This window comes from Muscardinus avellanarius (genome assembly GCF_963383645.1).
Source record: "Muscardinus avellanarius genome assembly, chromosome: 2".
Taxonomy (NCBI): Eukaryota; Metazoa; Chordata; class Mammalia; order Rodentia; family Gliridae; genus Muscardinus; species Muscardinus avellanarius.
The window spans coordinates 11,463,364-11,479,833 of NC_137787.1; the positions used below are offsets into that span (position 1 = coordinate 11,463,364).

Sequence of the window (16,470 nt, forward strand, 5' to 3'; positions counted from 1 at the left end):
TCTTTTAACAATTAAATATTTTAATATCTTTTAATAGTATTTAATAATAAAAAATAAACATGAGGCAGGCATGGTGGCACACGCTTGGAACCAAGCATTTGGGAGGCTGAGATAGTAGGTCGGATCACACTTCATGGACAGCGTCAGCTAGTACTTAGTGAGGCCCTTTGCAACTCAGTGAGACCCTGTTTCAAAATAAAAAGAATAAAAAAATAGGGCTGGGGGTGTATCTCGGAGGTAGAATGCCCCTGAGTTCATCTCCAGTAACACACACACACACAAAAAAAAAGATAAACATGAAAAATTTTTGTTTTCACCTAAAATGGAGTTCCTGAAACTCAAGTTGCTCTACCTCTCTGTGAAGTGGGAGAATGAACAAAATATATTAAACAACTGTTTGCCCACATTGCATTATAAGCAGCATATGGAGAGGAGGGAAAGAAACACGGACGAGTCCTATAGTTGCCTCTACTTTCTGCCTGGATTTTCTCTGAAAACAATAGTTTAAGGAGAACAAACCTAAGCAGAGGTTGGCAGAGACTGGGGGAAGCCAGGCAGAGGGAGAATTCAAGAAGGCTGTAGAGCCTGTCACTGAACACTGAGCAGTACAGGTAGAGGTGCAACTCCATGAAACCAGAGAGCTGAACACTGAACAGGTCTCCCTGCTCACGCAGGATTGGGAAGACGTTCAGTACCCATAGACAGAGTAGAGCGCCCAGACTAAACACACAGAACACTGAGTGGCGACCCTAAAAGGACCACAACATAGAATTAAGACTTAAACTAGTCTTAAACTTTTCATTTAAGATTCCCTAGCAATCATATGAACAAGCATTGGGCATATCTGGCTGAACTGAAAATAAGGAAACCTAAAAGGAAGTTCACTTTTTAAAGACAACCAAATCCAGCAATATCCGATGCAAATGTGCAGGGTTCTATCCACTGGCATGGTTGGTGCACGCTTGTAATCCCCGCGCTTGGGAGGCAGAGACAGGAGGATCGCAAAGGTTCGAAGCCAGCCGAGCGCGCGCTGGCTTAGGAGACCCTGTTTCCAAATAAAAAAAAATGTAAAAATAGGTCTGGGAGTGTAGTCTGGAGATAGAAGGGCTTCCAGGAACCCCAGTACCACCAAAAAATTTTAAAAAAAATTTTAAAAATGGTATGCAGACAAAGAAACAAAACTGTCAACCCTACCCAGGAGAAACATGTCCAGAAATTATACAGAAGATAAAAGAAGCAGATAAGAATTTTAACCAAGTACAGATATGCCCCAAAGATACAAAGGTACACATAAACATAAAATTTAGTGAACATAATAAATATAATGAACCCTAAGCAAGATAAAGAGAAAAGAAAACCACATCGAGGCAAATACATCATAATCAAGTTATTTTTACAATAAGTATTTTTAAATCAGCTCAGAGAAAAACAAGCATTTTCACAAAAATTATTACTTTCTCATCAGAAACAAAGATTGATATTTTTATTCTGCTGAAGGAAAAAATAATTATCAGCCTAGTATTCTTTATCCTACAAAAATCAAAGATCAAGCCAGACATGGTGGCGCACCCTTGTAATCCCAGCATTTGGGAGGCTGAGAGGAGAACAGCCTCAGCTACTACTCAGTGAGTCCCTGTGCAACTCAGTGAAACCCTGTTTCAAAATAAAGAATAAAAAATAGGGCTGGGGGTGTAGCTCAAAGGTAGAATGCCCCTGAATTCCAACCCTGGAACTGCAAAAAAAAAAAAAAAAAAAAAAAAAAGCAAAGCTCATCTATTGATAGGTAAGAAGAGTCAGTACTGCCACATGACAGGTCTTCCAATTTGATCTATGGACTTAACCCAAGTTATAGCAGAATCTCACCAAAGGATGAGATATTTTTCAGATATCAACAACCTGATACTGAAATATATAGAGGGAGGCAAAAAGATCTACAATAGCCAACAAATATTGAAGAATAATAGAGTCAGAGGACTGACACTGCCTGTCAGTGTGACATAGGGAGGTAAGGGAGGATAAATTAATAGCCAGGCGTGGTGGTGCATATTGGTAAGCCTAGCATTAGGAAGGTTGAAACTGGAGGATCGCAGTTAGCGGACAGCCTCAGCTACTTAGTGAGGCCCTTTGCAACTCAATGAGACCCTGTTTCAAAATTAAGAATAAAAAATAGGGCTGAGAGTGTAGCTCAGAGGTAGAATGTCCCTGGGTTCCATCCCCAGTACCACAAAATAAATAAATAAATAAATAAATAAATAAATAAATAAATAAATGCTAGAGGCAAATATATTTAGCTGATTTTTGACAAAAGAACATGGAGAAAAGATCATATCTTCCACAAATGGTGCTGAAACTACTGGACTCTCCCATGTAAAACAATAATAACAACCATGATATTGATAGTATTGTAGACACAGTTCCTACACCTTCACCAAAGTTTACTCAAAATGGATTACAGAGCCAAATTTAAATTACGAACTACAGGAAAAAATCTAAATGTATTTGGGGATAGTGATAACTTCTTAGATACAATACTAAAGACATGATTTATCAAAGAAATAATTGAAAAGTTAAATTTCATTAAAGTAAAAATCTACTCTGTAAAAGTCATAGTCAAGAGAATGAGAAGACAAGACACAGATTGAGAGATACGACTTCTAAAAGACATATATGGGGCCGGCCATGGTGGTTCCCACCTACAATCCCACACTTGGGAGACTGAAACAAGAGGATCACGGGTTCAAGGCCAACCTTCAGCAAATTAGCAAGACACTCCACAACTTAAGTGGAACCTGTTTCAAAACAAGAAATAAATTGGGGAACCTGTTTCAAAACAAGAAATTAATTGGGGCTAGGGGTGTAATTTGGAGGTAGAATTCCCTGGATACAATCCTCAGTCCCACCAAAATAATAAAAAAAATGAAGGGAAATTATTCAAAATGTAAAAAGAACTCTTAAAACTCAACAGGAAGAAGATGAACAACCTGACTAAAAAATGTATAAAAGTCCTGAACAGAGGCTTCATCAAAGAAGATATGCAGCTACATAAATAAGCATATGAGGCCGGGCGTGGTGGCGCACGCTTGTAATCCCCGCGCTTGGGAGGCAGAGACAGGAGGATCACGCAGGTTCGAAGCTAGCCCCGCGCTGGCTTAGGAGACCCTGTTTCCAAATAAAAATGCAAGAATAGGTCTGGGAGTGTAGCCCGGAGGTAGAAGGGCTTCCAGGAACCCCAGTACCACCAAAAAAAATAAATAAATAAAAAACAAACAAATAAATAAATAAGCATATGAAAATATTTTCAACATCATATGTCATAGGAAGCTATAAATTAAAACAATGATACCACTAAACATCTCAGGATAGCCAAAATCCAAAACACTGGTAACACCCAATCCTGGCTAGGATGCTGTGTAACAGAAACTTTCAGTCTCTGTTGGTGGTGATGTAAAAATGAAACAGCCACTTTGGAAGACAGTGTGGTTGTTTCTTGCAAAATTAAACATACCATACCATCCAGCAGGCTTGCTCCTTGATATTTACCCAAACAAGCTGGAAACTTATGTCCACACAAAAACTTGTTCACGAATATTTTTAGAAGTTCTGTAAGGCAGTGAGATTTTCTGTGTGATACCGTAAGAGTGGATACATGTCATTGCTGTGGTTTGAACGTGTTTCCCAAAATAGCATTGATTAGAAAATCCCAATGCAAGTGTTGAGAGATTAGGCTTGCTGGGAGATCTTGACAGGAGGCTTGTAGGTCATGACAGTGCCACCCTTGTGAAGAGATGACTGCCAGTTATCACAGGGCTGGAGACTGCCCTGTGATCTCATACTCCCTCACTCTCTCCTGCCCTCCCGCCAGGGCATAAGACAACAAGAAAGCCCTCATCAAATGAGATGCAGTCCCTCTGGCTTAACTTCTCATCTTCAGAACTTATAAATTGCTTATAAATGGCCAACTCTTAGTATTCTGTTATATTAGCACAAAACAGACTAAAACAGTCATACTTTTGTTCAAACCCACGGAACATAGGATACCAACAGTGGACCCCAATGTAATCTGTGGACTCAGAGTGACAATGATGAGTCAGAGTAGGTTCATTGACGTATCTCTCAGTACACAGATGTTCACAGATGTACCTCCCCATACAAGATGTTAAGAGGAGGAGAGGCTGTATATACATGGGGGGAAGAGGGGTAGGTGAAAAATCTGTATTTTTCTACTTTGCTATAAACTTGAAACTAAAAAAATAATAAAGCCTACTAATTTTTTAAATAAAAGCTAAATAAAAACATTTTATGCAAACAAAATCCCAGAAAACATGCCACTTGGTTGCCTATACAACAGAAATATTAATGGAAGATCATACATGAGAGGAAAAGAGACTGACGGAAACCTGAATCTATATAATAAAGAACAGAGTTCCACAGAGAGTAAATGTGTGGGCCAATATAAAGCTCACAATCTCTTTCTCTCTATATAAAAGATATTGACATTAAAATCTAAGTTATGTCAATTATGGCACAAAGTCTCGAGAGGAGGTAAAAAACAGAAGTATCCTGCTATAAAAGTCTTCCATTATCTGCAAATTTGTATAACATCTGATAGTACACTATAAATTGAAGATAAATATTATAAATCTGGAACTACAAAAAAGGATAAAGTAATAAGTCAATAGTGGAAATAAATGGAATGCTTGAATGTTGCTCAATTAACCCAAAGAAATGAAAGAACAAGGAGAAAAGGAGCAAAAACTAATGGGAAAAACGGAAAATAATTATCAATGGTACATTTAAACCCAATCTTATTGATAATTACAATGATTATTAATTATCTAAGCACTCCAAGTAAAAAGCAGAGATTAACAGACTTTGTGTGCATGGGGCAGGGGATTATTGGGGATTGAACTCAGGGACATTCTACTACTGAGCTACATCTCCAGCTCTATTTTTTATTTTTACTTTATTTTTTAATTTTTACTTTATTTTTTAATTGTTATTGGTGCATTGTAATCATACATCACATTGGAATACAAGACTTGAGAGGATATACAGGCACACATCATCCAATTAGCCCTCATCCAATCCCCATCCCACTCCCTCCCCCTCCCTCGATCCCATGCTTGATTGGTGATTATCGTTGATACATTTGTCTACACATCTCCTGAGTTTTAAAGAAGTTGCATCCTCTGTGGGGAAAGAGGAACTCTTTTACACTGTTGGTGGGAGTGCAAACTAGTTCAGCCACTATGGAGATCTGTGTGGAGATTCCTGAGAAAGTTGGGAATAGATCCACCAAATGATCCAGCTATACCACTCCTAGGTATCTTACCAAAGGGGTTGAATTCAGAGAAATACAGCAACGTATGCATACCTATGTTCATAGCAGCACAATTTGTAATAGCCAAAATATGGAACCAACCCAGATCACCATCAACAGATGAATGGATAGCAAAACTGTGGGAAATACACACAATGGAATTCTATTCAGCCATAAAGAAGAACAAAATTACATCATTTGCAAGAAGATGGAAAGCCCTGGAGAACATCATGTTAAGTGAGATCAGCCAAGCACAGAAGGAGAAGATACACATGTTTCCTCTAATATGCCCAAACTAGAAAACACAAAGGATACCAGTAGGACCCCAGATATTAGAGGGGAAATACTAGCTAAGTTTTAATGGAAAGATAGGAGAGGAGAAAGACCGATCTGAATCAATGAGGGTCTACACCTGAACATGTGTAAAATTATGAATAAGACATGGTTAACCTGGACAACCATTGGTGGGGGGGGAAGGGGGAGGGGGGGAGAGGGCACCAAATATAGTATAAATGTATACTACTTATGTTCAATAAAAAATTGTTAAAAAAAATAAATAAATAAAGAAGTTGCATCCTCTCCCATCCCATCCCCTCTGATTGGCCACCTTAATTGTTTCTCCATAGGGCCCTTTCTACAACTCGACCTCCTCCTTTTACCCCTTTCCTCCTAGTTTTTGCTAATTAGGGGAAGCATCTGTTTTTTATTTTCTGTGATAGCTAAGTTTCTGAGAGTCTCATTAAGTAGCTTGGACTGGCCTTGAACTTGCCATCGTCCCGTTTCAACTTCCCAAGTACTGAGATTATAGGCATGTGCCACCATGCCCAGCTTGTCAGACTTAATAAAAAAGCAAAAAGCAAAATTCTAGCATAAACTGTCCGCAAGAAATGCGCTTCAAATGTAAAAACACAGCTGGGCCTGGTGGCACACACCTGAGATCACAGTAATTGAGAGGCTGAGATGGGAGGATTGCAGGTTTGAGGCCAACCTCAGCAATTGAGTGAGTCCCTCAGCAATTTAGCAAAATACTTTTTCAAAATAAAAAAAAAATTAACCAGTTTTGGTGGTGCACGCTTATAATCCCAGTACTTGATCTAATTAACGGTTATAACACACTCCATCTGCAAAAGCAAAATATACGATTTTTTCTAGTTCACTTGGAACATCATTTACTAAGATGTCTCATAAGGCCATAAAATAAAATTTAATAAATTCAAAATAAGTGAAATCATACATAGTATGTTTTCTGACCATAAAGGAATTAAGCTAAAGGAAGACATTTGGGGTTTTGGTTTTGGTGTGGTTTGGATTTGTTTATTTGGTTTTTTGGTATGAAGATTGAACCAGGGGCATTCTACTACCATGCCACACCCTCAGCCCTACTATTTTGGATAATCAGCTAGATTGCTGAGGCTGTCCTGGAACCTGTCATCCTCCGGTCTCAGCCTCCAAAGTACTGGGAGTATAGGCTTATGCCACTGTGCCTGGCTAGAAGAGGACTTTCACCATAACTAAATTTTTATTTTTTGTTACTTTCTCCTTATGGCAAGTCATTTCTGTTTTCCATATACAGTAATGACTTAAATTTTCATTTTTCAAACATAATTAGGTTATATAAAGCAAGTTGATTTACAGAAGTTAGTTTGGTGATGAAACAGGCAAATCCTAACGGAAGTGGCTTGCCAGTGGATGCAGTTAAAAGAACACGGTGGGCTCGATGATCCCTGAGATCCTGGTGTTGCCTGGTCAGGGTGGTTGGTACTCGACAGCTCTCTGTGGGGACTGTGAGGTGAGGGGTCAAGGCCATCTGCGTGCATCTGCATGCAGAATCTGTGCGTTATTCACCAGCAAATGAGCAAAGCAATACATTTCCTCAAAAGAAAATGAAAACTACTATTTTGAATAATCATTATTCTGAATTCCCGGTTAGGTGGCATGGAACATGAGGTTTACTGTAAGTAGAGCATGAAACTGAGATCAAATAAAATACATCAGCAGACTCATTTTTCCCTGGTTGCTCAATGTCAGTCACTGGAATTTAACTTTTTCTCAGCAAGTAATATCCCAGAATAAGTTTATTTTTTTCTGACAACAAAAGGTCCTAATTTAGCAAGGGATTAATTCAGTAAATTATTTTCTAACTAGGGAAAATAAATGGGGTCAGAGCCCTCTCTTTAATCTCAGCACTTGGTTCATTTATACTTTTTATTTTTAGCAATGTATTATGATTTTCATTTGTCATCACTGGGCATTTCTTTAATTTAAATTTAAGTAAATTCTGTCTCCTTGCCCTTCTTAATCTTTCTCCCTGCTCAATTTGAAAAATTCTCAAGACTTTAAGAAGGAAAAACAAGCTTATTAAATAGCAGAAAATGCTAATAATAACCACATCTCAATACCATCTCTATCAAGAATATTGTCAGAAGCAATATTGGGGTCAGAGATCCAAAAACAATTTTTTGAAAAATTCCCTAGGTAATAAAGTTTACTTTTCAAGAAGGAGATTTTTATTCATACCCCAAAAGTCATGCCTTTGGAATTCTACTTTTTATGCTAGAACTACTTTTGGAAGTTGCTTCAAGTATGACCAGTCTGAAAGGAAAGATAACAGAAAGTAATTCTAAGATTGAGAAAAATCTCCAAAGCCTCTCTGCAGAGGGTGTGCTAATTTAAGTGAAAGAGGCCACCAGGTATCTCAGGTTGTACCTCCTGGCAGCAGACTCTGAGAGAGAGAGAGGTACCCTGATACTTTGTTAGGGACCGATCTTCAGAGCTAGTTGTACAACCTCTGCTCGTGCAAGGAAGAGAGAATGGCAAGACAGGGCAGTAAGAGAAGGTGCCTGCAATTGTGTGTGCAACTGAGACCGCCACACTTCCTAGAGTACATCATTCAACAACAAATGAGCAAAGCTATACATTTTCCTCAAAATAAAAAAAAAATTAATGGGATGGCCCATCAGGTTTGATGCAAACTGGGTAAGGAGCGGACATTTATAATGCTGTACTAGCCACCATTGGGATGTTCAGTGGGAAAGAGCATGACCTTGGCAGAATAGTTCCTTATGCACCATAGGGAAGGGTACTCTCCACTATAGGTTGAAATGGCCTGGGGAAGAGCATCCCGGGATCTACTACAGCAGGTGACTAAAATGCCCTTGTCAACTGAGAAATAAACCTTCGTTTCTGTTTGCAGTCATTGTCTTCTGCTCTCTCTCTCTCTCTCTCTCTCTCTCTCTCTCTCTCTCTCTCTCTTTTGGTGGTACTGGGGCTCTTGGAAACCCTTCTACCTCTGGGCTACACTCCCAGACCCATTTTTATATTTTTATTTGGAAACAGGGTCTCTTAAGCCAGCGCGGCTGACTTCGAACCTGCGCAATCCTCCTGTCTCTGCTTCCCAAGCGCGGAGATTACAAGCGTGCGCCACCACGCCTGGCTACACCATTTCTTTTTGATGATCCTGTAAGTGGTATCAAGATACAGGGATCCACAGAATATGTTCACATGTATGTACACTCAGGGGTTCCTAAACAAAGCACACTGGCCACCAGATTAAAGAGTGATTGAATACTAACTCAAATGATAGCCACTTCTAGAGAGATAGCGATGTACATTCCTAGAGCCACTTGTTTACTTTCTTTAGTGGTAAAGTAGGACCAACCCCTCTTCTTTGCTGATTTGGATTTGTTTATAATCTATAGCAAATATCTCTCCCACACACCTTACACCTTATCTGTCTTCCTTTGTCCTTCAATTCTCGCCTTTTCTCTCTTTCTTTCTCTCCCTCCCTCCCTTCTTTTCTCCCTTCTTTCCTCCCTCCCTCTCTCTCCCTGCAGAAAGGACAAATGTGCCAGAAATTCTCATTAGTCTGGCTTCATAATTTTGAAATTTTTTTCAATGTTGCAAAGTTCACAGCACACGGAATGCATTAGAAAATTAGAGCATGAGGGGCTGATAGGCACAGTTCTGTGGGCGACTAAATGACTGATCCCTAATCTAGAATCTAGAGTGCTCATAACCCTATGTGAGTGGTGTGTGTGTGTGTGTGTGTGTGTGTGTGTGTGTGTGTGTGTGTGTGAATCAAGCTTACCATGAACTCGCATTCACCAAGTATTAGCAGTAGAGCATGCTAGAAACTGACACCTGGATACCACAGTTATTTAAAAATTATTTTTCAAGTAGTACACCATCTCAGATACTTCACAGTTTTAGACCTATCAAGAGAAGATATTTAAATTGAATATTTAGATCTAATGCAAAAATTAAACAGTTTTAACATTAATTTACAGTTCTGTTTCTAGTATATAAAAAGTAGAAGATGCTCAGTAATGCATGGTATAAACACAGATAACGATATACACTGAAGTACAAATTAGGAAACATAAAAGAAAAGCAGATAAATTGCTCTCACCGTTCAAGACAAAAAGAGATGACCCTTCAAATGGTAAAATTCCAGGCATGTTTGAAGACCAGGTAGTGGCCAAGTAGAGGCTGAAAAAGCTGGGTCAGTAGTTAGAGATCATAAAGAATTTAGTGCTAAGATGTTCCGGAAGGTTTTTTTTTTTTTAAATTATGGTTCTGGGAATTGAACACAAGGGCATTCTACCTCTGAACTATACCCCTATTCCTGTTTTTATTCTTTATTTTAAAACAGGGTCTCATTAAGCTGCAGAGGGCCTGACTGAGTAGCTGAGGCTAGCTGCAAACCTCGATGCTCCTGTCTCACCTCCCAAGTACTAAGATTACAAGCATGTGCCACCATGCCCAACTTCCCTGAAGGTTCTTGAAAAGAGTGAAAAATCTGTAATAAAGTTTTCAAGGTGGAAGAGGAGCTTGGGTACAACTGTTCATAGACTAATGGGTTCAGGCAAAGAGTAGTGATGTAATCTTGAATAGTCTCAAAATGTGAGATCTAAAGTTTGGTGTCAAATCTTGTCCCAATCTTAGGTAAATCCTTCTATCTCACTGGGCTTCTGTATTCTCACCTACAGGCAGTCTATGAGATGCCTTCCGTATATAAGTGGTTAGCACTTTGGAAGGGCCTAAATTAAGATAATTTCAAGAGCACAGAGACAGAAGTGAATCTGTGAGAAATATTTTAGAGATGGAATCGAAAGTTCATAGTAACTGTGTAGGGGGGGCAAGAAAAAGAAATTAGATCCTCAGAAAAAGCAATGAAAATCATCATCAAATGGACAGTGTGGTGGAGGCGATCAGAATTTATTTATTTATTTATTTATTTATTTATTTATTTATTTATTTATTTTGGTGGTACTGGGGTTCCTGGAAGCCCTTCTACTTCTGGGCTACACTCCCAGACCTATTTTATTTTTGGAAACAGGGTCTCTTATGCCAGCGCGGCTGGCTTTGAACCTGCGCGATCCTCCTGTCTCTGCCTCCCAAGCATGGGGATTACAAGAGTGCACCATCACGCCCGGCCAGAATTTATTTTAGATGTGTGGATTCAGAAATGTTCATGATTTCGATTAAAATGTTCAGAAAATCAACTTAAAAAGGAGCCCCAGAAACCAGGGGTCTGGAGTTGGGTCCAAATTTGGAAGCTATTTCCATACACAAGAGAGTAGATGAGTCTGCTTAGGGAGAGACTGTAGAAAGAAGGGCAGTGAACCTTCATCAGAACTGGCTACAGTGACACCCGAAGGAGAAACAGGGAACCGGACTCCAGGCAAGGACTGCAGAGATGCAAGACCAGTGGGGAGAAGCTCCGAGGACCAAGGACTGGGCTGAATGCTCTGTGGAGCTACTTGATCTAAAACTGCACTCATTCTGAGGGGTCATGCACACATAAATCAGAGGTTTCAGAGGGAGGAGACAGGATAAAGGTGCCTGCAAGTGCAAGCTTTGTTTAAAGACATTTGTAGGGAGGGACTTCCGGGAAGATGGCGACCGAGAAAATCGGGGCTTAAGAGCCTGGCTAACAACCAATCTCCATTACCACAAAATCAGTGCCTTTCATAGCCAGAAAACACCATCACCAGAGAAACAAAAAAATCACCAGGCTCCAGAGAGAAAGCGGACTGAGAACAGAGCTCAGAGCCACAGAGGAGAAACACCGGCCTCACGCCCGAGGACGCGGAAGCAGCGCCATACTGCCAGCGGCAGCGGCAAATTCACCGGACGGCTACAGCAAGCCAAGGTGAGCCACTGCGGAACAGCCAGGCGGGATTTTTCAGCGCAGGGAACATCTAAAGCTCCCAGTGGCTGAGCTCAGCACACGCTGCAGGGATTCAGAATGGAACTAAAAACCAAGAAGAAATATGCCAGCCTCACGGCCGAGGGCATAGCAGCAGCGCCATATTGCCACCGGCAGCAGCAGCAGCGAATTCAGCGAGGCCAGTACAGCTACATCTGCGTATTCAAGAACAGTGAGTCAAATTGTGGGCCACAGAGGAGAAATCCCAGTACTGTACTCCCTGGGACTTGACCCAGTGGGGGAGGGGCGGTGGCAGAAATATCACACCATAGGAGAATGTGCAACCTGGCACCCCTCACAGTCTAAAGCAGCCTCTATCGACTTTCTGGGTCAGAGACTCTGTGATACAACCCAGTAAAGGAGTAGTGGGGTCTGAGATACTACTGACTCGAGATCCAGAACACCTTAAGTGAAGTCATAGTGACCCAAGAGAAGAACCCAGAGAAGGCACAAACTTCCGAAATCATGGGAAAGAGGAATAACACTGGAGCAATGAATGCCCACAACCCCACAACATCAGAACCCGATAAAACAGAAAATCAGAGATTTCTAGAAGATCAAATCAGGAAAATAACTGTAGAAATAATAGAGGTGCTTCGAAAAGAACTCAGAGAGAGCCAAAAAGAGATAAAGGATGCAATTAATGAAGTAAAGGCCTCAATTCAAAGCACAAGCAACCGATTAGACCACATGAAGAAGAGAATCTTGCTCTTAGAAGATGATCATTCCAAAAATGAACGCATAGTTTCTAATCTAGGAAAAAATATCCAACAGCAGGAATCTGATATTGAAGAAATAAGGGCCCATTTTAAGAGAGTTAACCCAAGAATAATTGGAATAGAGGAGGGAAAAGAAAGTGAAACCAAAGGGATCAACAATCTCTTCAAGGAAGTAATAGCAGAAAATTTTCCAGACATAGAGCAAGAGGTCAATATGCAGGTCCAGGAAACTTATAGAACTCCCTTTAGACAGGATCGGAGAAGAGGATCCCCACGCCACATAATTGTCAAAATGACCAATGTGGAAGCCAAGCAGAGAATCTTAAAGGCAACAAAAACAAAGGGCCAAGTGACATTCAGAGGCAAGCCAATCAGAATCACTCCAGACTTCCCAAACCAAGTCATGAGAGCCAGAAGGGCTTGGAGTAACATATTCCAAACTCTGAAAGAAAACAACTTCCAGCCAAAAATTTCCTACCCAGCCATACTTTCTATCAAATTAGATGGAGAAATAAGAAGCTTCCATGACAAACAGAAACTGAAGGAATTTATGTCTTCAAAACCAGCACTAGAGAAAATACTCAAAGAGATTAACTACAAAGAAGAAATAGGTAACACACACCAGAACCAGAGAAACAAGAGTTTCCATCCAACAGACAACTAAGATTGGTTATCTGTGGAGATTCATTATTTATGTTAGTCTTTTACCTATCTCTAAATGGTATTGTTTGCCTTTATTGTTGTTAATTTTTAGGATTTCTAGTTGGAATATTAATATACCTTCAGATATAGCATTTGGAAATATTTTATCCCATTCTATTAGTAACTTTTAACTCTGTTTACATTGTCTTTGGATATACAATATTTTTTTTAATTTTTTAGGGAGTTTGTATACTCTTCTGTTGCCTGTGCCATTGAAATCATATCCAAGGAATCACTGCCAATTTCAATGTTGTGAGGTTTTATGACCCAGATTTTCTCCTAAAAGTTTATAGTCTTAAGATTTATATTTAGGTCTTTTATCTATTTTGAGTTAATATTTGTATATGGGATTAGGTAAGGGTCCAATTTTATTCTTTTCCATGTAATTATTATTTTTCAACAATATTTAGTTAAAAGATTATTATTTCCACCACCAAATGTTCATGGAAACCTTGTGAAAAATAACTTGACAATATAGGGAAGAATTTAGCTCTAGGCTTTTATTTAACTCCAATGGTTTATATATCTGCCTTTAGAATAGTACTACACTGTTTCAATTATTGTAGCTTTATATGGTTTGAAATCAGAAAATATATATCTTCTAGCTTTGTTCTTTTTCAAGATTATTTTGGGTATCTAGAGTCCCTGTTCCATGTTAGGATAGATTTTTTTTCTGAAAAATAAATATATAAATATATGATAGTTTCACCTAAAAAATAGAAAAAAAAATATTCTCTGGTAAGAAAGTAAAAAGAAATATTGAAATTTTATCTTTAAGTCACCAAAAGCTTGGTATCAGACAAATGAAACTGTTATGTGAGATTATCATTTTTAATTTTGGATAAATTGCTATAATACTAGATGTCAACCACTAAGCCAAGCATGAGAGGGAGGGATGGGGAGGGAATAGGGTGGGGATAGGGTGGGGGCTGACTGGGTGAGGTGTGCATGTATGTCTACAAAAGTTTGTATCCCACTATGATGTATGAATACAGTGCACCAATAAAAAATTAAAAAAAAAAGAAAAGAAAAAAAATAAAGACATTTGTAGGAAATACGGCCCAAGAAAGCACTAGAACTGGGGTTGGCATTTTTCTTCCATTCTGGTCCACATAGAGCTTGCATTAGAATTACCAAGAGTGGCTAGTTAAATGCAGGTTCCTGGGCCTCCCTTCAGAACCACTGAATCACAATCACTGGGGAGAATGCCTTGTGCATTTTCATTTGGAACACTGGTATCCCTCAATACATCTGTTTATGCGTGTCAGGGTGTTTCAACTGTTTTTCTAATGAGTACAAGGGGTCAGTAGAAAGAGATCATTTGAAGAGAAGGGAGCCAATGGAGAGAAATCCTTAAAAGACAAAAGGGGACCTAAGGCACCAAATAAAGGACCCACCTTAAAAAGACTTTAAAAAGACCCTTAAAAAGACTCCATTGGTGTCCAGTGATATCCTGCTCACTATGAGAGAGACCCACTCTTGGCAGAGTGTCTGGTCTCTGGAAGTTCCCACGCTGTGCCTCACCTCTTGGTAACAACATCTTGCCATCCAGGATTTGGGGAAATAGAAACTCTTTTACACTGTTGGTGGGAGTGCAAACTAGTTCAGCCACTATGGAGATCAATGTGGAGATTCCTTAGAAAACTGGGAATGCACGCCTCTACCATCTTATACCCCTTAAGACGTATGACTACAATGCACTAATTTTTTAAAATGAAAGAAAAACTGGGCATGGACCCACCCTGTGATCTGGCTATACCACTCCTGGGTATCTTTCCAAAGGGGTTTCAACCAGAGAACCACAGTAATATATGCATAGTTGTGTTCATAGCAACACAAATTACAGTAGCCCGATTATGAAACTAACCTAGGTGTCCATTAACAGATGAATAGATTAAAAACTGATGGCAAGCACACATGATGGAATTCTACTCTGAAATACAGAAAAACAATATTATGTCATTTGCAAGAAAATGGAAGGACCTGGAGAACATTATGTTAAACGAGATTAGTCAGTCAAAGAGAGTGAAGGGCCATATGTGTTCTCTAATACGTGCAAGCTAGAAAGCAATTGCGACGCCAGAGGGACTCTAGATAAGGGAGGAGAAACCATAGAAAAGCCATGGAGGTGGTCTAAGGGAAGGGAAGAGCGAAGACTGAGGTTCATTAATGGAAACACTACTGTAATGTGTGTAGATGTGAATATACCAGGGTCAGTCTCAATACTCTGTATTGGGAAGATAGCAAATGAGGAGGCAGAGGGGAGGGCCCACTAAGTGCTATCAACGTCAACATGATTTACATTATACTGTGAGACAATATATAATGCACCAACAAGAGCACATTATAAATATTATAATAATATCTTGCCATCTACAGGGACAACCTTGAGGCCAGAGATGTACCAGAAGCTGCAGTCTCCACAGAAGCCAGATCTCTCGATGAGTTACCCAGCCCCCCCAGCAGCAGCGAGGAGAGCACAGGCAGCTGGTCCCAGCTGGCCAATGAGGAGGACAACCCCGACGACACGAGTAGCTTTCTGCAGCTCAGCGAGCGATCCATGAGGTACCCACTCTTCACTTGACTTCCCAGGAAAGTTGGGCTCAACACAGATCTCCCAATTGCATTTTAACAGTTCTCTGCAAAGTGTCCCTACTAGAGAGTAAAAGCAAACAGGAGAGCTCCCACTGAGCCAGAGTCCCTGCCTGTCATGATTTGTGTCCTGCCTTAAATTACCTTGGCCAAAGTTCAGAGTTAGTTATGTTTCCCTTCCCTGAAAGCCCTAGCTAGTACAGCTAATGATAACAGCTGTGGATTTTTTTAGTAGACGGTCTCTATTATACCTGGTGTGTTTGAACTTTTGTTGTACTTCAATTGGGTTGCAGATGCAACATAGGCTGGTTTTACACCAGACAAGTGTTTCCAAGCTGTGTTCTGTTGTTTGGACTTACTGCTCCTCCCCTTTCTCACTCCTGCCCTCTGTACTATTTCTTATAAAAGCTACAGAGCAGCTTGGGAGAGATCAGATCTGGAAGAACTTGAGACAATCAGGAGACATAACTTAAGGTGGAACCACTCTCTGCTTCTGCACAAAGTTTAATTTGACATTAGACAGTTAAGAACACAGACGTTTCAGAGAGGCCAATTGGAAGTTGGGATTCTGCAGCACCTGAGTGTCTATGGGACTCTTTGAACATTTTATTTGTTGAAGTTCAGTCTGTTTAGACTCAGGGATATTTCACAATTTTAAACAACTTGTCTAAAATTCCAAAAACTAGTGGAATTATCACAAACTAGAGACAAGCAGCAAAGAGAACTCTACTGTTTTGACTTAAGAGCAGAAGTTTATAAGGTCAGTGCACTTTTGAGCCATCAGTTTCAATCTGTGACTATATTGAGTGTGCCAGCTGAAACGTCAGATAAGAATCTAAAATTGAGAAAGTCAGGTTGGCTACTCATGGTGTTCCTGAAGGAAGACTCTCCCATCACAGGACACAGCAGCAGTCATCCTCTTCAGA

At 39.9% G+C, this 16,470-nt stretch overlaps 1 protein-coding gene across 4 annotated transcripts in view; it reads left to right on the forward strand.

The window, feature by feature from the left end:
* The window catches only part of SPHKAP (SPHK1 interactor, AKAP domain containing), a gene marked incomplete at both ends in the record, with an annotated part of 175,395 nt that overhangs the window by 147,604 nt on the left and 11,321 nt on the right, over positions 1–16,470 (forward strand). For all 4 annotated transcript variants that reach the window (XM_080689986.1, XM_080689988.1, XM_080689985.1 and 1 more), the window contains one exon: positions 15,332–15,517. In XM_080689986.1, coding sequence (XP_080546112.1) covers positions 15,332–15,517 — 186 coding nt within the window. The remainder of the gene's footprint in view (positions 1–15,331; positions 15,518–16,470) is intronic.